This window comes from Mustela erminea, chromosome 1 (assembly GCF_009829155.1).
Source record: "Mustela erminea isolate mMusErm1 chromosome 1, mMusErm1.Pri, whole genome shotgun sequence".
In the NCBI taxonomy this organism is placed as follows: domain Eukaryota; kingdom Metazoa; phylum Chordata; class Mammalia; order Carnivora; family Mustelidae; genus Mustela; species Mustela erminea.
The window spans coordinates 110001390-110022308 of NC_045614.1; the positions used below are offsets into that span (position 1 = coordinate 110001390).

A 20919-nucleotide genomic window follows, 5' to 3' on the forward strand; every position below is an offset into this window, starting at 1 on the left:
CTGGTACATTCATTAAAAGAAAAAGAAAGAAAAGAAAAGGGAAGGAAAGAAAAGAAAAGAAAGGGGAAAGGAAGGAAAGAAAAGAAAAGTAAAAAAAAAAGAAAAAAGAAGAAAACCAAAACCCACACAAACTGACAACTAAATTCCCCTCAGGGAGAGAGGTACTGCTCTGGGCACTATTTTGGGTGATGTAGAGTAAGGTCTGGGGTTGAAGAGGGAAAAGAGACACAAAGAACAACAGAAAAAAATGAGCTTGCTCCTAAAGGAGCTTACAGTGAGAATCCATAAGGCTGAGATTGTGAGACGATGGAACGTGGGAACAGTAAAGGGTTAAAACAGGTGAAGAAGTGAAACCAAGGTGGAGAGAAAAGCTCTAGGGACACAGAGGGTGGAGTGCTTGTCTTCAGCTTAGAGGAACATAGGGAAAGATTCTCAAAACAGTGGTAACCAAACTGGGGCCTGAGGTTTATTAAAAAAAGACTTGCTGATTTAAAAAAAAATCCTATCTGATGACAGGCCATCTGTTAGCTTGAATTTACTTCAAGAGAAAGGTAGAGGCTAAGATTTAGAGTGCAGGAACTAGCTCAAAGTTCTGCTCTAATCCTATGCTAATTCCTCATTTTCCAAAGCCCTTAGTTTATTAAGCCTCGATTTTGTTAATTTGTAGAAAGGAAGGAATAGTAACAGTTCCCACTCGTCTGTCAGGGGTGGAAAAAGAATGACTATTGTGGCATTAGGAGAAAATCAGATTTACCACACGACACCCTGGTACATGCCTCTTCCTCCGTGAAGCCTTTTTGTCAAGTGCCTCCTTTCCGCCCAAATGTCCCTAGTCTCCGCCCTCAGCCCTTTCCTATGAGACCCTGACACATATCGTATGATCTGTTTTGTGGAAAACCTATTTGTGTATTTGTTATGCTTTATAATAGAATTTAGAGCCTGCCTAAACTAGACTAAAAATACACATTTTTACTTTTTAAAGGGATATGTTTTAGAAGGTTCACTTTTATTCTAACTAATGTGTCCCAATGACTTTATTAACGTAAACTGCCTCAGATACCTTTTAGCATTAATAAAGAGCCAGCCCTTAGAGTAAAGAACAGCTTCTGTGGAATATATTTACTCTTCTTTCAAAAAAATATTTTTATATAATTTAAAAACTTATTAATTCCTTTCTGGCTTTTAAGGCTTAAACAATTCTAAGTGTCTCCATCCACCTGTAAGACCCCCGAGCACATCTTTCGCCCTTATCCCGGCATCCTGTTTTCCCATATTGTAAATGTAAAAGACTGTTTTATTAAATAAGCTTTAAGTTAAAGAAGTAAACATTCTTTGAAGACCTACAATATACCAGGCTGTTGTCAGCGTGAAGTGTTCAAATAGAGCACTGGCCATGTTACAATGATGATGCTGATCTTGCCCACATTCCTTGATTTCAGGAGGTGGGCGGGAGGGTGAGCAAAAGAGAGGGCCTGGGAGTAGATCTCTTTTTTCCCTTTTTTTTTTTCTTTTAGGTAAGCCTGGCTGGAGGCTGGCTTCCCTGGCTGGAGGGAATCACCATGTCCCATTCAAAGTCATCAGAACATCAGAGAACCTCCATTCAAACTCTGACAGTTTTCATCTGGGAGTCAGGTCTATGTGTTTGACCTTGAGTGCGCCGGCTCTTATGATAATTCTACGACTGGAAGCTAGACAGCTGGCTTCACTCTCACATCTTTCCCTTCAATCTTTCACATTTACATTTCAGCAGTGACTGAAATGAGCCAAGTTCTCCTCTCTGCTTCGTATATTCACAGGAAGTCTCAAATCGAAGGTGCACCAAAGGGCAAAGAGTCAAAAGCCCTCTTAGGAGGCACGGGAATCTAGAATGAAACCAGGTCCCTCTGGCCCCAAGACCCATAAATATCAAAGCAGGGATGGCTCACCTAATGTGACAGGAATCATGGAAAAGACGAAGATGAACAAAACGAGACCTCCCCACCCCCAGCCCAACCCCAACACAGCACACTCTCGACGGGGTTTAAACAGTAAGAGAATGTGTCAAAAACTCAAATGACTTCAACGCCAGTTGTAGGAAGTGAAATCATACCAGAGAGGAGGAAACAAAAGCATTGCATTGGAAAAGGCCACATCTATTTGGGGAAGTTTCAGGAAAGCTTTTTAAGATTGGCTGATACAGATTTTCAAACCATGGCACTGGGGAAAGGCACAAGGCAGACAGCAGCCAGGCAGGAGCACAGACAGAGAAGTGTAAAATATCAATGTCCAGGAGAAGACAGTCCCATTTGGCCAAGTGTGGTAAAAAGAATGTGTAGGAGAAAGATGGGAGATAGTGAAGTATTTTGGGACTACTTCTTAGATGAGCTGGGCTAGAAATACAGACACGTGGATCTCAAAACGGAGCGTGCAGAAGAACCTCCCTCAAGAGCTTTGTAAAGGAGGCACATTTCTTGGCTCCTTGTGCAGAAATTCTGGGGAGTGGTCCAGAACTTTACTTTTTTAATGAGGACTTGACAGTGATTCCAAAACAGGTGACCTCTGACACATTTTGGGGAACCAAGCTCCAGAGTCTCATGACTAGCTGCCGCCCCTTGGATGCTGGGAGCACTTGAACCCGCGGCACACAGGTAACATTCCAGAGACTTCCACGCTGACTCATAATAAATAGTCCTTTGGGGATTCAAGGGAAGCCAAGTTCTCCTTTGTGGATTCTATTTGCACATACCTGGGGCTTGGCCCTGTGAGGTTATTTGCTATCTAAAGGCACCACACTTGGATTTTTGCCCACCCCCCCATCAGCCTCTCTGAACCCCCATTTAGCCACCGAGGTAAGAAATATTACTTTCTATTTGTGGGGAAACAAGGTGAAATATGGAGGAGAATGCAGAACAGCAGCTGGTCAGGCTGGGTGTGAATGAGGTCTGACTTTACATTCCATGATTTTTTTCTTGAAAATCATTTGTTGCCTCACACCAGGCCCGCTAAGTGAAAGATTGAATATCTTACCTAGGACTCTTGAACTTATTTTCAGGTTTATTTTTAACATTGATTTTAAAGCATAAACATACACATACACTCTCTCTCTCCTCTGTCCCAATCCTTTCCTTCTAATTGGAAACATAAGGTTATAGACATTTTTCTCTTTTGAGGGTACAGAGCAGCTCCGAAGACCCCACTAACACAGGTTACGTGCTGTATCTGGGTAATTATCATTCCTTTATCCTTTGAGAGACAAACGAGAAATATGAAAGAAAACGAGGAACAGACTCCTTCCCTGTTTTCTTTCTATCCTTTTATCTCTAAAGTAGGAAGTTTTACTGAACCGCTGCCAACAATTCACTCAGCCTAATGAAGTGTACAAGTAATAGGATTAAATAATCTTAAACCATTATTACAGTGGCCTGATGCTGACATTCATCCAAACTCTGGCAAACACCGAGTGGTGAGTTCATGCTTGATTTAAAAATAAACAAACTAGGGCAGTGGGAAGGTTCTAGCATAAAGTTTCAGAGGCACTGAACCTGGAAATCTGAGACTCTCCATCTTGGTTAGAGCTGAAGCAAACTTTGTCCTATTTCTACGCTCTCCAACCAAAATTTATGGAATCCAACATTTTCTAGGGATGTTGCTCTGGAGTCTGTAGCCACATATGATTAAACCTCTTCATGTCAGTCCCAAAGAAAGCTCTTTGAACGGCATCATCAAGGTTCATGGTTTCTATTCCTGCCTCTGCCATTAATAAACCATATAACCTCAGGCAAACTAGTCAGCTTTCTTGGGCTTCAGGTGTTCTCAGCTGTAAACTGACGTTATTGAATTTCTAAGGTTCCTTCCTTCTGGCCTTTAAAATGCATTCTAATTCTATAACAACAGAAATGAATATACTTTGGGATAGGAACTGGAGAAAAAGGTTTTACTTCCCGAGCCTCTTCCTTGTTCTGGGCAATCTGCCTGCAGCTCTTTCCCTCCCTGCCCTCACCAAGGGTGGACTCGGAGCCTGCCGGGATGTGGTGAGCAGGAGCCTTAATCAGCAGAGGGCTGGGGGCTAGCTGGGGAAAAGGACTAAATAAAAACGTTTACAGGGGGCTGTGCAGTAACTGTCCCGCCTCCTGCAAAGCCTTGCTCTTGTTTAATTAGAGGGTGAGGATGTGAATGCATGTGGTTGAAGTGAGACGTGCTTTCCGAAACATATTCAATCCCCAAATCATTTTGCTCATGGGGTAATTATCCTTGTAAAATTTTATAGCATTCTTCACTTAGATCATTTATGCTTTTAAAGGTTAACTTTATATTTATGGTTTTTTAGATATTTTATAGTTTTTGTTTTTAGGTAGTTTCTAGTTTTTGTTGCTTCTTGTATAGGGCTTTTTTTTTTTCCTGTTATGTTTTCTAAACCAAAGTTTATAATTTTAATTTTGTTGTTACTAAACTTTTATTATTATTTTTAAAAAGATTTTTATTTATTTATTTGACAGACAGAGATCGCGAGTAGGCAGAGAGGCAGGCAGAGAGAGAGAGAGGAGAAAGCAGGCTCCCCGTTGAGCAGAGAGCCGGATGCGGGGCTCGATCCCAGGATGATGGGATCATGACCTAAACCAAAGACAGAGGCTTCAACCCACTGAGCCACCCAGGCGCCCCAACTTTTATTATTCTAAGACTTCATATTTTTCTCAGATTTTCCAGAATAATCATATCACCTATAAATATTGCTACCTCTTAGTCTTAATGATTTTGAGGGAAAAAGTCTCGGAAAAATGGGTATGACAAATGTTACTCATTTAAAATTAAGAAACACTATAGACAAGTGACACTATATTTTTAGAGATATGGAGTCAAAATATGAAGAAATACATGGGTAGGATAAAAAACAGATTTAGCATAATGACTACCTCTGTATTAGAGTTTTGGGAATGTGATTAGGGACAAGGACCTAAGGCTTTCAATGGAATTTCGAATCTTTTATTTGTTAAGACTAGATACAGGGTATGTGAAATTTCATCATATCATGCTTTATATCTTTATGTGTTAGAAATACTACATAATAAATTTAAATATATATGTAAAACAAAGAAAAAGTTATATATATGAAAGTTTGTATAAGACTTTGCATTCCACAGTTCTCATTATGAAGGCTAGAATGTTAAAAACAATATTAATATAATACCAGTAATCCTATGGATACCCAGAAAGATATCGGAAGAAGGCTGGCCATCAGTTTGTTTTATGCTATTAAACACATATTTTCCTTTTGTGTTCTTGCAACTGTTTTTGTTTTAAATAAGGATGTAGGATAAATTTCATTAAATGCCCTTTAGGCATTTAAGGAGATGACTGGTTTATTAACATTTGATATCCAGATGATGGATTAGGTTAAAATGTCCCTTGTATTGTCCTAACATTGAATTACCTGGGATGTTTCATTTTGCGGCACTCAAATTTGCTAATACTTCGGTTAGGGTTTCTGCGTGGGAGAAAGTCAGATGAGCATACTTTTCTTTGGGGGGCAACCTGGTTTGTTAATAATATTATTAACCATGATCAGGGTAGCTTTCTAAAATGATCTGAGAAGCTTATCTTCTCTTGCTAAGCTCAAAAAGTTGAACTCGTACAGCAATCATTCATTCTTTTAAGATCTGAGAAGTCCTCTCAGTGAAATCTCCTGGTGCATTCTCAGATGGTAGGTCTGCATTCCATCTGTGTTTTGGGGGTTATTCAAGTGCTCTTCCATCGTATCTTAAGGATGCACAGATCATAGCCTGTTCCATAAAATTTTAAATGCAATAATTTTTAAACATCTTCTATACATATGCTAAAGAGGTTCTCTTTCATTCCTAGTCTTCTGTAATTTCTGTTTCTCTCTCTTTCTCATCTTCCCTGAATGCTTATTTTATTTCTCTTTTCAAAGAATCATCTCCTGGACCTAAAAATTCTAGTATTTTTCAGTTTATCGATAACTGCCTTTAACGATTTCCTTATTCCTGTAGGGTTGACTTTGTTGTCCTTTTCTGGGTCTATAGATTAATATATATGCACCCTTTCTTTTGCAATTAATGATCCCAGCTGTACTGGAATTGAGCTCTGGCTGGGTCTCATTCTGGCTGTCATGCAGTGTTACCGTCAGCACTACTTTTAAGATGTCTTCAGCCCACGGGTATGCTTATTTATCCTCTGATAAGTTTCTTGTCTTGCTATACTGTTATATGCAACTCTGTGAGCCCAAGTGGGAAATGTCTATGTTTGCCTCTTACACTATGAGAGGATATTCCTTTAAACCTTCCGTGTAGATTTGGAAAGAAGATTGGACCGATCATATTAATCACATTACTCAACTTCCATAATTGGTTTGTCAAAGATTGCACAGAATGTGTTAAAGTTTTATAAAGCATATGGTTTAACCATTTTCAGCTCATATTTCATCAATATTTTTGTATCATATATTTCAACATAATGATATTTAATGAAGAAAGGCTCAGGGCTGTTCCTCTGGAACTGTGGCCTTTATCAATAAAGTAATATACTTTGGCCTATGTAATAGTTTAGTTCTGAATTGTACTTTGTCTGCTATTAATACTGTAGTTAGTAGGTGATGAATATTATTTTCTTTAAGCCTGAATTTGTTATTCATCTTTTCCTTTCTCTTTAACTATGAGTTGTATTGGTTCATTGCTTATCACCATTTTATTAGCCCTGGATTTCCTATATACTTAAATTTAATTAATTTATTTGTCTGTTAGATTCTCTGAGTCTTTTTTTTTTTTTTCAGAAAATGTATGTAGGTGATATATATTCTTGAATGCCCATGGAAGACACTTTGAATGCCCTTTGGAGAAGGCAAAATTTGATGCACTGTCTTGTAACAAAAGCAAGTTACCGATTAGTACAGAGAATACTATCCCATCTGTGTGTGTGTGCCGTGTGTCTATGCCTGTGTCAACCACATGTGTACAGATGTATGGTTTTATCTATACACAGAGATATTGAAATAGAAAAGGAGTCTGTGGTAAAATATAAAGTGTTATATTATTTAGAAGGAGGAACTATGCTTATTTTAATACATTTTCTCATTTTTCTTAGTGAGCATACAGTACTTAAAAACAGAGTTGTAGTTTTTTAAAGAACAACTACCATAAGATAGGATATTTTGAGCTTAATATTTCTCTAATATGTCCAAAAATAAGGCAAAAGCCACTTTATAAAATTCAGAATGTAGGCTAACTGTAGTTTTTTAAACTTGGCAGTATGAAAAAATGGTAATAGAGAAAAAATTAATTACGAGAAAAGAAACCTAGGAATCACAAATGAAATTTCCAGTCCCTGGTTGGGTGCCTGAAAGGAGGGGGACTTGAGAATCAAAGGCCAGGTCAAGTCTTGGATCTGACGGTCATGCTTTATGGAACAGAGCAAACTGACTTTTTCTAAAACTCAGCTGCATATTACTGGAAAGGCAGGCAATAATAATTGTACTATTTTCTAGGATCATTAGAGGGTGACATAAGTTAAAAGAAAAGTGTTCTATAAAATAGAAAGCACTAAACAAATGTTATTATTATGATTATTTTTAACCATAAAAAGCAGGGTTTCTCCTTAAAACCTGAGGCATTTCAGGGAGAGCCACATGTAAATGCTCAAGAAAAGACAGAGAGCTTGTGTTTTATTGCCAAAAGAAGTTGGGTATTTCAGATTCTGGAATGCTGGAAGGCACAATTTATGTGTCCATCGGTTCAAATGTTGGAAATGGAAGGCTTTATCCACAGAGGGTTATCAGTATCTTTGTTATCTTTAGGAAGTTGAATATCCGTTTCAGGGTGGTAAACTGTCCCTAGCCTTAGTTTGTTTTTGTTTTGGAAATATCAAAGCCGTCATCAAGTGGGACGGATAATTCCCCCATCCCACACCCGCACTGGTCTGTTAGGAACAGTGAAGCACAACAAGGGTGCTCCGGAGCACTGTCAGATGGGGGGTGGTGGTGCAGAGGGAATGATCACTAGTAGTTGGCATGGTGAAATCGCTCTAGAGGACACTTGACAGATGTCCCTCTTTCTTGAAGCATTTTCTCCTTTCCGGGAGTGTGCTTGAGGGATACTGATGAATATCAAGAAGCAAGTGTGTGTGCAGGTGCGCTTGGTGTGAGGGGGAAAGAGAGACAGATGCTCCTCGGAGGTGAGGAAGCAGGGGTGGGCAATGGGAAAAGACAAGAGGCGTTCTCATGGATTTTTCAGCATTTGTCCGAACTCTAAGCACTAGCCATAACTGCCTTTAAAACACTATTGGGAGGAACTGAGCATATAAAAGGACAACTTTCCTGCAGAGGTAGGAGCCTGTGGCCATTTAGGGACATAAGGGAGCAAAAGGCTGCGAGCATGTTGGCCACAGATGGGTCAAGCTCAGGAACCTTGCAGTGTTTAGTCTCCTGTGGAGCTGGCCTCCGATTTCCTGAGACCTTTTAATCACTTGGATTTTAATTCTAATAAAAATGTCTGTAGCGACTTCCACTGTTGGAGAGTTAGAAGCTGGATTTGATCCACTCTGAGTAAGAGCCCTGGTTTAGGGGAAGATGCTTGGCTGCCATTTCGTAAACAGACTTCTGCTGAGAATCTCGGATGTGCTATGTCTCAGGCCCAGACTCCTCGGCAGTGCTAAGGACACAGCAGTTCTTCTATTAACCTATACTTGCGGCTAACCCTGTCTCGTTCAGGATAGAACACATAAGTGGGATGCACGGCTATTGCCCCTCATGCTCATACCAACAGAAAAATCTTCTCAAGCAAAGCATGAACCTCTTCTTCTCCTGTATGTCCTCATATTCCTTTTATGACGTCTATTTATTTCAGTATTTCCATAGCAACTGTAGCTATGAAATTACCCCAAACACAGAGGATTTCTAAATTGTATCAGATTATACTAAGGGACAAAGTGATGATAATAATGTTATTAATGGATCAAGCCCCTCTATTAGTAAACAATTTCATAATGTATAAAATATCACAACTGGTCATTCCTTTTCTTTGAAGACAGGCAGGGAATTACTATCTCCCTTTCATCAATGAAGATACTGGTACTCAGAAATTAAATGACTTATCCAAGGTCACACCAGGAGACCAAGGTCTAGAAGCAACATATTCTATTTATATCACCTTACTTCTCAAGGAAGCTTAGTACTCATAATTTTAATCTGTCCGTTTATACAACTCCATAAAAATAATCAAAACTAAACTTTTAAGAGATCACCAAAGTTGAGAATCATCTTATTGATTTTGCTAATAACCATACAAATGTAAATTAAATAATTATTATAGTGGTGCCTGGGTGGTTCTGTTAGCTGGTGTCTGACTCTTGAATTTGGCTTGGGTCAGAGTCTCAGGATCCTGGGATGGAGGCCCACGTCAGGCTCCATGCTCAGCGCGACCTGCTTGTCCCTCTCCCTCTGCTCCTCCCCCCCACTTGAGCATGCTCTCTCTCTCTCAAATAAATAAATAAAATCTTTTTAAAAAAATAACTGTTACATAAGGTACTTATTAAATTGGTTCAAATTAAATATAAATAAGCCTCTTCAATAGTGGATAGGTTATAGTTTAACATATGGTTTCACATTTCTGATGGTTCTGTGAATTTGAGAAATCTTTCTAAAGAAATCTAGCAAAAGTTCTCCAAATTGCTGCAAAGTAAACTTGGTAATATAAGTCAAAGAATTTAAGCTAAGAAAAAAAATCCAAAGTAAAAGAATATAAAACTTTTACTCAGTTATTTACAGTCATGTTATTTACAACACTGAAAGAATGGAAAACACCCAATACCTTTCTAGTGGCAAATACCTTTAAAATGTAGTATGTAAACATAATGTAAAACTAAATGGAAAAAAACCTAAAAAATAGAGATTATTAACAGTGGAAAACTATATACATATTTATATTAGGTCAACCAATAGAAAACACAAAAGAAAGCATATATAAAATGATTAAAGAGAATTATAGTGCCTTACAGAACCAAACCAGTTTAATTACAGTTACGTATGTGCAAGGATTAAGGATTCAAGAGACAATAGGAAAATCTGAATAATCACTGGAGCAAAGATGAAAACATAACTGGTATATTTTCCCTCCAAATTATGTAAATGGTCAATTTCAATATGATCTAAGTTGATCAATAATTAATTTAGGCAAGAAGAAATTAAATTTATATTAGATGAGTCTCCTTTCTAAACTCAGAACATCGAACATGGGTGGTCTTTACACAGAAATAATGAACTAAACCACAGTAATGAATATTCTGATTCTATTACCAAAAAAAAAAAAAAAAAGAGCACACACTGACTGAGGCCCAGGGCCTGGGTTTTCTTCACTTTGTTTATACAGGATGTCTCTTGGACATCAGTTTCCACCAATGGAAGAAGAGGCAGTTTGACCAGATGCCATCGGAGGTGTTTCTGTTCAAAGGGCTTTGGTTCCAGGTGACAGACATACAGCCCGAGGATCCTCCTTACCACACACTTCTGTCTTCAAAACCAACTTGTTTCATTTTAGACTCTCAGCTTCCCTGATCCCCTCAAAAGAAAACTCTTCACATTTCTGGTGTGGCAGCTTATTGGACTTACGAAAAGTCCCAAAGAAATTAAAATGCTAAAACATCCATCTGAGAGCTGGAGGGCTGTGCTGAACTCTGAAATCAATATTGAACAGGGTCTCTGAATACAGTTTAACTGAATTCTGATAAGAATTAAATTACATTTTAGAGTCACCATGGATAGATCTCATAAAGAAAAATCTTGATTAAAGGTTCTTCTGAGGGAGAGATGTTAAAAAGGATGGTAAGAATTTCCATTGTTTGAATTCACCCAGCTCTTCCGAGGATGTGATTAAATATTTCCCAGATACTCTTCTTTGTCATAAGCACAGTCTAGCAATAGGGCAACCAAAGCAGAAGGAACTACCAACTCAAGAATCACTGGGCTCCTCATGCCTGGCCTGGGAGAGCAAAACCTGAGCCCACACACAGTAGAAATCCATAATTCAGCCAGACGACACTTTTTTCAGTCTTATTACACACTCAGAAGGGCAAGAAAAGCATTTAAAAATGGGAAAGGGGTATGCCTGTGAGGCTAAAACAATTCGCTAAAGTCCAAGGAGTCACACGGCACATGTAAGGTCCTCATATTCAGAAGTACTAAATATGCCAGAAATCTTACCAAAATTCATCTCAGAATAACATGCATTCCATTACCATTCCTTGGGCAGGCCAAGTGTGCTTTATAGGATTACCTCATTTCATCTTCACAAGTCTCTGGGGAAAATTCTGCAATGACCCCCATATCTGTGGGGGGACTGAGGCTCAGAAAGAGCTCTCTCAAGGAGACAAAGCCTTAAATGATGAAATGAAATTCAAACCATGTTCCTCACACTGTGTTACACCATTTCCCAATACTGCTCATACAATCCTTAGCCCTGAGGGATACAAGAAAAAATGAAGGAGACTGTCACCAGAGCACCACTTAAGTAGAAAAAATCAACAATGCAGTCCAAGGAAGGATGAAAAATAGACGGAGAGCCACACAAAACAGAGCAGTGTGGTCACTTCGTATAAGGACAGAGGGCCACAGGTGCTTGCAAAGGTTCTGTGGACATGACTGCCACAGAGTTTACTGCAATAAGTAATTTCTTGTGCTGGCCCGAAGTCACTGTCCACGTGGTCTGTTTACAAAGGCAAGGGATTTTGTATTGTTTCTCTTTTCAATAAAGATTTCTAAGGGTGATATTTGAAATATTCTTATTTCCTAAAGAGGTAAGCTTCTGTTCAGGAGACTTTCCCTCATAGATGTAACTGTCCCCCCCGCCCCTCGATCAATAGGACATTACAGTGTTTCTGCTTATGTTCTAGACAAACTAAAAATGTGTGCTGTCAGCAGAGACTACAGGACGAGGGGTATGAAGGACTGAATATAGCTTTGGCTATGTCCCCAGTGATGGAACGGAAGAGGTCATTTTCCTCCTTTCTGTGATTCTGTATTCTCATGTCTACAAAGAGGACTTGGTTTCCAGCACCAGCACTGTGTGGCACTAGGACGATGCGATACGTACTTAAGTTAATTTGTCTTTGGGGAGTAAAACGAAATAAAATTGAACCTAAGAGATGCAAAACAATATTAAATCCTGCAAGATCTTAATCTTGAAGAACTTTCAGATCTGTTCTGTGGACTCCAGGGCTGCAATGAGTTAGAGCCGGCAGGTCATGGGAAGATACTGACAGGGCCAGAAACTTCTGCAGTGAACTTGAGCCTCGGGGTTCTGCAGAGCTAGGTGTAACTCCCGAAACCTTGCACCCAAAGCTTCCTTTATGTTATGTTTGCAAAAATGCGCCAATTTTTCCACTGCACCAATTTTCCACTAACAAGTGTTAAACAGATTAAAATCATGCAGCAAGACAACAAGGAAATGTATTTTTAAGTTTAAAACCAGTTTATATTCATTCATCAAATTGCTGTATCAGAAGACAGCTTAATGTGTAGATTTAAGTAGCTTGAGAAATAACGAAGATAGACTATGTTTTAGCCACCCAGCTATGTTATTAAAATATAGTTGTTGTGTTCTTAAAAAACAAAACAAAACAAACTCAATTATTAGCTCAGTCAGCCTACTGTTCATCTTCCTTTAAGGGAAATTCATTTCCCTGTATTATAAAGGATCTATCTGTTCGCATCATTGAAAACCTGCTGGGTACTGTAGGTTGGAAATCTTCTGGGTGGAGAAGAGGTGATTCAAAGGTTCCAGGAATTTGAAAGAGCACCGGGGAGTCTAGAAGCCCAGCAGTGTTTCTTTACAAATACTGGCAAATTCAAATGCAGGGTGAGACCTAATAACAAGAGGTATGACAATGCCACTTGGGAAAACTTCTGCTGTGTAGGGGTGTGTGTGTGAGCTTGTACAGTACATGCCTGAAAGGCACGAGGGGATGAGCTTCCCAGCAGACCGCTAATTGATGATGAACAGATCTTCCTACCATGTCTTTCTGACCTTACAGAAATAGGGGACAATTGGAAAAAATTAAGATATGCCAATCTACACACACACACACACACACACACACACACACACACACACGGGCACATGCACACTTTGAAATCTGGGGAGAAACAAAGATCTGCTGGCTACATTCTATCTAGAGCGACTGGCATTCTGCCAAAGAAGACATCTTTGCAAAGCACCCGAGAGCAGCAGAGCAGAACGTGAACTTACAATGTAGCAGGGCTCACAGTAAGCTTTCTTCTCCACGGCATAGAAGGGCTGTCCCCGGAGCTTGTTGCTGCAGATGATGCAGGTGAAACAGTCCACGTGGAAGACCTGATCCATGGCAGTGCATCCTGTCCCTTCCCCAACGACATTCTCCCCACAGCGAGCACAGCGGCCTGAAAGACAGAAAAATGGATTGACTCCTGAGAATATATCAAGGAATCCTTTCAGTCTTTCTAGGGCTGAAGGCAACATGGAGGAGACAGCGGACTCAAAATGGCAGCAGCAGCAACAACAGGACTGACACCACAAGTGCTGCCACCACCAGGAGCAAGATCACTGGGGTAGAGCCACCCTTGGCCCGAGTATGGCCACCATGATGGGGATTTTCCATGAGGCATTTGAGGACCTGAGCCTCACAGCTCAAGGACCTACAGAAAGTGACAGAGTAGAAGTCAGATCTCCTGATGCCGAGGCCCCTGCTGTGCCTCTAATCTCACACCAGGTGTAAGAGGAACATGACTCAGCAAGGTAGCAGTGGAAGGCACATCTAGAAGGTCTTTCTGCTTAGAGAGTCTCCATGTCTGGTTAGACGGTGGGGGTAAAAAAACAAAAAACAAACAAACAAAAAAACACCGCTTCAACTCCTTTCAGAAAAGCCCAGGTTGTAAAATCTCTGCATCCAGCCCTCAGTGATAGACAGATCAAAAGCAAGTCCCTTTTATTTCTCGACAGTTCCAACAGCTAGAAAGTTCTTTCTCATATTGAGCCAGACTACTTCCTCAAGCTAACTGCTACCCCGTACTTCCACTTCTGTTTTTTAGGACCTCGTGAAACTGTCTCATCTCTTACACCTGACACCATTCAAGTTATTACAACTCAGTTAGTATTGCCTCCAAGTCTGATCCTGTTTGAACATCCCTAAAATCTGCAACAGTTCCATAGACTCTGGTTTTGAATCCTGAGATCCTGGTTGTCACCATCCAGCCCAGTGTTCCGTAAACTTCCAGCACTCTTAAACTGATTTATGGGGCATCTGGACCACATATGGACATCAGATTTAGGTTTAAAAATTTCATTGTTTTAAATAGGAATAAGAAAACATAACTGAAAACAAATATTTATGTCAGTGTGAGGCATCATGCTGGCTGCAGTCTGTATCTCGATCTGGTTCCGTCATGGGAATCTTGAGCCAGAGGTCAGATCCACATCCAGTTTTCCTTCCTATTCTTTATTTCTATAAGTAAGAAGTCTTCACAAATAATTATCGGTCACTGGGAATGTCAACAAGAATCGGAGGGCTTTAACACATAAGCTGTAGTGAACCTCAGGCTTCCCCTGTGCCAGGCATCTTCGAGGTGCTTTTAGACATGTTAACTCATTTCATATTGATAGCCCCCTATGTCATAGGTCTGCTACTGTCCCATTTTACAGATGAGGATACTGAGTCACAAAAAAACAGTTAATGAAATTCAAATTCAAGTAGTCTAGCTTTAGAGTCCATGGTTTTAACCACTATGCTGTCTGGCCTCTGTTTCCTTCTGTGCATTAGGATTGAACATAGAGCTGACATTATGGGGAGATTCTCACTGAAGACTGCTTTCAGCACTCCATCACATTGGATTGACAATCATTTCACACCTACAAACGGGAGGCTAAATGTTTCAACTTGGGAGAAAAGAGGCAAATATATTTCTAATCCTCTCTGGTTATACTGGCACTGGAAAATATTCCTATACGCTCTGTTGCAGGACTCGAATGTATTTTTAAAATATAACCCAAACTACAGATCATTTTTTTGCACTAAGAAATAAGAAATATCAAGTACTGGAAAAAGAGTTAAACTCCTGGAAACTGAGCTCTCTTCACTATAGTTGACATTATGAAGTCCTGATATCATAGTCTTGATATCTGATAAAAGCTTTTGTAATAACTTTGTGGCTTATTCTACAAACTTCCACCCAAGAGTTATTCTGTTTTTATCTATTTTTATCTGTTTTTATCATGAGATATATAACCTTAGAAAGTTGCCTTTAAAATTATGGACTTTCATTGCCTTTAGTAACAAAATTAGGTTATTGCATATGACACTAATTTTGTGATTATTCAGGAGAAAAACCCCAGCAGCTTAACTGGTTTACTAAAAAGTTCACTGTGCTATGTTTGAACTCGATGCTACATTCCTCAAAGCTTCATGTCACTATCTGTCATTTCATCACAGAAAACACATTGTGATTGTAGGCCAATGGATCACCAATTCATAAAATCCTATTTTTTAAAGAGTCATCATCATACTTAGTATTCAAACTTTTCCTTTATAACTGTTTGTGCAAACTTACACATTTATCTTAGAATTTACAGATTCACTTCCAATATTTATATTGGAACCCTCTTTCACCAAAATCTCCATTTTTAATATTAATCCAAAGTGGTATTTATGGTATTACCTTTATTACTATTTTTCCTGCCTTCACTGAATCATATTGAAATCACCGATCTATTTTGTTGAACTGAAGAAATGTAATACAATAGTGATAATGAAAAATATAGGTTTAGCAGCAGCAGCAGAAAAATAATACATACTAATGACACAAAAATACTCTAATTTTACATTTCAAATGTGTTAAATTCAAGTCAACAGAGTTATTTTTATTTATTACTCTTTCCCCTTTAGACCTTAAACAGGGCTCCCTGATAATCCACCAGGCACTAGTAATGATGTGTGAGCCACACCCTGGGGGAAAAAATTCTGGCTAAATGTCACAGTCTACTGGTCAGTGCCTCCATAAGACAACTGGAGGTAGAGATTCTGATCTGGACCATGGCTGGTCTGAGGTATAGTCTCTGGAACCCTAGAGCTGGAGTCTACATAGTCTATGGAGAGTTTGCTTGCTAACCCTAAGGATGCGGGAGAGAATCTCAATCACTGATTAGAGAGAAAGATGAGGGGAGATCCCTAAAGGTCAGGCTGAAAAGACAAGTTTTGAAATTTTCATTCTGTTCAACAAACGTTCCCCAGGTATCTGCTCGTTGCCACCACTATATTCGGCTTCTGTGTGATCTACGGAAATGGATTCGATGATGTCAGTGCCTTTTACAATCACTACAAAACTCTATACAATCTATAATTACATGGAAAAAGGTGCCAAGTGCTAGAGGAGAAAGTGTTATGGAGGTGTGGGAAGGAAATCACGTGTGAGAGGGGCTCGGCAAAAGGTTCTGTGGAGAAAGAGGCATTTGAGCCCAACTTAAGGATGGAACTGTGACAGGTGGAGATGGGAGAGAGAAAAACATTCTGGTTTTTCCAAAGGGAGTGAGTGGCTGGGCTTGACTAGGTCCCAAACCTCTGCAGTAACTTGGTGCTAGCACAACAAGGATTTGTCTTCTCAGCTATGAAAGCAGATGGGCTGTATTCATAAGGAACAATCTTCTCCTTTATAATTTGGAGAACATTCTTCCAGAGTGGGTCAGGCTAATATGCTGGACCCAGACATGACCAGCTCAGCTGCCTCCCGTATTTTTCCTATTCTTGGGAGAAATCGGGGACACAGGCTCGAGGGCAGTCAGTCTGGCACCTTTAAAATCACAAGCACAGAAAAAGAGCGAAGAACAAAAAATAAAAATAGCCCTACCCATCAGCAGGACAGAAAAGGTGCCCGAATGTTCCCTTTTCACATTAACAAAATTTACAAACTATGCCTTTTAGGGAAGCATTCACAATGGGAACAAAGTTACTCAAGCAGAGTACATCCTTGCCCCTAGAGGGGCTTACACTACACATCATTAAAAGCAGACCACAGTCTTAATGCCCATCTTTTGGACAAGTATCTCAGCACTTTTAAATGAGAAAAACCAGGGGAACGGTACCAGACTGGAAGGCATCAGAGCATGAAGGAAACAGAGTTGATTAGGGGCCGGTAGGAAGCTCAAGTTCAGACCCAGGGCTGGAATGAGGAGCTTGCTGGCAAAGCTTAGCACAGTAATTTAAAAAAAAATCCAATGACAGAAGATCAGACAGGCTGAGGAGAATTTTGATAGTAAATTAAGATGCCTGAATCATAATAATAAAAAAGAACCCGTTTCTAAAGCTTGCTTACACATACATTATTGCTTGCTATGTGCACGGCTTTGTATTTGCTCCAGAACCAGTTATGGGTTCTTTTCACTCCTTCACCCATGGACCCTGTCCCAACTATAGCAACCTCTGGAGTGACGCTTTCTGGAAGGCTTCTCCCCGCTGCATCCTACTACCCAAATCGGGATCCTTTACCTTTCATCATGGGCCATTAGGACGGCTTCCTGATTGCTCCAGTATCTGACTTATTTCCTCTTAAAAATGGAAAAACTCTATGGGAGTCTTAGTCCTGAGTTATGTCTGGAAGGTTATGCAGAATTGGAACAAGTCATTTTTAGGAAGGGCATGGGTGGGGGGGTGACATTTCAGGCCACTAACAGGTTGAGCAAGGGAGGCAGAGTAGTAGGATATAGGTTTTCATATTAATTGCATCCCGCTCTCTTTCGGTAATATGGATATATCTCCTTTAGAATGTAAAAATAAAATTTTTAATTAAAAATGCTTTTTTATGTGTGCGATCCTTGTACCATTAGCAAACACTGTTTGTTTCCGAGGTAGGATCAAAAATGTCCACAGCCATTTTGAAAGCTGGTGATACTCCCAAAGTTTCACATTATTCAACATCAAAAGTAAAATAGAAAATGTATGCGTATGCAGACATCAAGCCAGGTCACATTTGTCTTCACGTCTTCCTTGCTATCTGACTTATAATAGAAATTTTAGGCACAGGCAAAGCCATATTCTATTTTTAACTATCACAATGAATTGAAACCCTATATGCCGATTGTATGATATATCAGGTTTCTCATTATGCACCTTCTGCAAAATATTCTGAGCACAGTCCTGTTGGAAAAGTTGAATCAATAAGGTTATATCAGGGTAATGAAGTCATGGTAAAGTATTCCTAGAAATAAAGATTGCTCCAATTATCCTATATATGGCCACTGGAATTATCTTCCAAGAGCAGAGCCCCCATTAAGCTGATTCAGAAATTATCTTCCACTGAAGGCACAAAAAGATAATAGAACAGGTTTGCATTCTTTTTATGACAGGTGCATATGACATTCACTGAAGGTTCTGGAATGATGGCATTTTCTCATCACCAAAGCTTTTATTTTATAGAATCCTGCAACATTAATGCGTGTCATAAGAGACGCCCTGTTTTTTCAACTACTTAAGTCCTAAGGACAGTTGATTTTCAACCTTGCCAATATATTGGATAATCTGGGGAACTTAAAAAATGAAATGAAACGAAGCACTGATTTCTGGGTTCCAGCTCCAGAGATTCTGATTTCATTGGATGGGATGGAATGTTCTAGGGCTGGAATTTTAAAAGCTGGAGTTTTAAAAACCCGATTCTCACATTCAGCCAGGTTGAGCTGCTGTTCCAAGGGGTCACTATTTCTGTACTGCTCATTAGGATAACGGCTGAGGAGTATTGCCCACATAGGTTTGATTCATCTGCATCCAAAACAGTTCAGGGACAGACTGTTAACACTAAGTTGGCTGAAAAAAAAATTCTACTTTTCACCAATGAGTTATCACCCTCATGCTGTCTCTGTAAGTCTTATTTCAAAGAGTTTTCAATGGCTTTCTACTCATTGACAACATACAAAAACAGAATCAGCTAAACGTTCTCAAATTTGACCAGCATTGCATAAGTTCACTTATATTAATTAGAAGCACCCCTACAGAAGTGTTCTTTTGTGTTGTAAATGAATGTATCCTATAGCAGTGCTGTACAGCCTTGAACAACACAGAATCTATCAAGAATGTCAACTGATGGCCACAGAGGGTATGATTGTGTGTGTCAGTTTTTTCCTACTTTCTTGAACTCCACCTTTAAGTAACATGGCAATATCGAGTCTCCTAGGGTTAGTGCTATTTAGCTGTGTGAATAATGGGATCCTTATCATATCTTAAAAGCTGGACTGTAGGGCACACCTAGTGTTGTCTCCCGACTTACATATGTACAATGGTATCTCACTAGTTCATTATGGTATCGCTGAGGTGATCCTTGCTGAGATGCCTGAAGATTCCATGGGGACTTGGGTGGGAGGGAGGAGGCAGCAGATGGCAGTTCCTCTCTCTCTCTCTTCCCTACAGACACATGCCTGTGCTCTCTTGCACACACATGTAGCACAGACATGGCAGGCAAAGGAGAGATGACTGCTATAGCATGATGACCAGTGGGAGACATGGGAAGCCTTCAGAGAAATTATAAGTAATGAATAAAAGAAATTAAGTTAGAGTAACAAAACAAAACAAAAAAACACCCCTAATTGTCAGAGAGAACAGTAGCAGTGGGTGGATAAAGGCCCAGGCCACAGACCAGGTAAGATGGGGGTGAAGGTTGAATCCTACCGATGAAAGGAAGTCATTATGAAGTCTAGCCATGAGATGATTCATTTCTAGATACATATTTGCTCAGGCTGGACCTTCAGGGAAGACAGGGGGTTTGGGAGGGGGAGTCCCACATGGGGTTGCAAAAGCAAGCAGGTCCCACAGACTTAATTACACTTCATTGTGAAGAAGCATAACAAAAATATAAAAGAAAATTACTGTGTTTTTTTCTTTATGCCAAGCACTGCTTTAAGCACTCCACATACATTCTTTCACAGTGCTATAACCCTTACCTATTTTTATTTGATAGGTAAGATGTCTGAGGTTAAGTCACTTGGCCAAGGTCTCAGGGGTGGAAGAGCCCCCACTCCTAGCCAATGCCAAGGACGTGAGAGTTATGATTGAACAATAAACTGTACTTGTAGAAAAAACACATGCTGCTGAAGAAGACGGGCTTCCGAAGTCTGACCTGGTTCCAGTCTCAGCCCCACTTCCTGCTGCCCTGAGATCTTCACAGCCAGGGAAAGAAGAGCCAATACAGCATCATCTCTCTGACCCTGAAACCTCAGCAGCTCTCAGTAAACATCGGAATCTGCGACAGGTAGGGAGATCCGTAGATATGAGGGGTCCTTCAGAGAAGATTTTAAAGTATTGAAACTCAAATTCTGGCTTCCTACTAGGAAAGCTTTTTTTTTTTTAAAAAAAAACAAAAACAAAAACAAAAACAAAAACACTGATGTCCATACTTTGCTTCCAGAGAGTCTGGTCTGGAATGGGGCCCTGACATGATAATGCTAGTGTGCAGTGGGTTCGAGAATCGTTGCTCTAGAAGGAACTGCATGTGTATGTGCTGCACAGTAAAGTCTGTCCTACAGGATTCTGACAAAGCAATGACGGTTAGGACCCAAAGCCCTGGTGCTACGGGGCGACCTCTTAGTAAGCTGTACTTAGTCGCGTTGACAAAGGTGGTGAATTGGGACACCGCGCACCCTAGTCCCAACCTCTGCCAAACCAAGTAACACACACATGCATGGGACATACACATGTCAGGACAATCACTTTCCCGCAACTTCCATTCTCAGGGAAAGCAGCTCCAGTAAAAGCAAAAATCAGATAACAACAAAAGCAAAATAAAAAACAACACTGCTTTGCAGTTCTGAATGCAATGCATAACACCCGTTAACAAGTTATATATAAAGGTGTAAAGGAAATCAGACAGAACTGAGAGTCTTGCCTTTGTTACTCACTGGCTATGGGAACCTGGACAGCTTTCCTAAATTT

At 39.9% G+C, this 20919-nt stretch overlaps 1 protein-coding gene and 1 long non-coding RNA gene across 12 annotated transcripts in view; one reads left to right on the plus strand and one right to left on the minus strand.

Annotated features, from left to right (window-relative positions):
- The window catches only part of LPP (LIM domain containing preferred translocation partner in lipoma), a 644971-nt gene that overhangs the window by 96364 nt on the left and 527688 nt on the right, over positions 1–20919 (minus strand). For all 10 annotated transcript variants that reach the window (XM_032359809.1, XM_032359818.1, XM_032359824.1 and 7 more), the window contains one exon: positions 13227–13396. In XM_032359809.1, the coding sequence (XP_032215700.1) occupies positions 13227–13396 (170 nt within the window). The remainder of the gene's footprint in view (positions 1–13226; positions 13397–20919) is intronic.
- Positions 2151–13233, plus strand: LOC116599916. 2 transcript variants are annotated; one of them, XR_004289467.1, is made up of 3 exons: positions 2151–2627; positions 6061–6151; positions 11872–13233. It is a non-coding gene; the product is annotated as an uncharacterized LOC116599916 (long non-coding RNA). The 2 variants fall into 2 exon arrangements; XR_004289466.1 differs by lacking the exon at positions 2151–2627 and adding an exon at positions 3160–3442.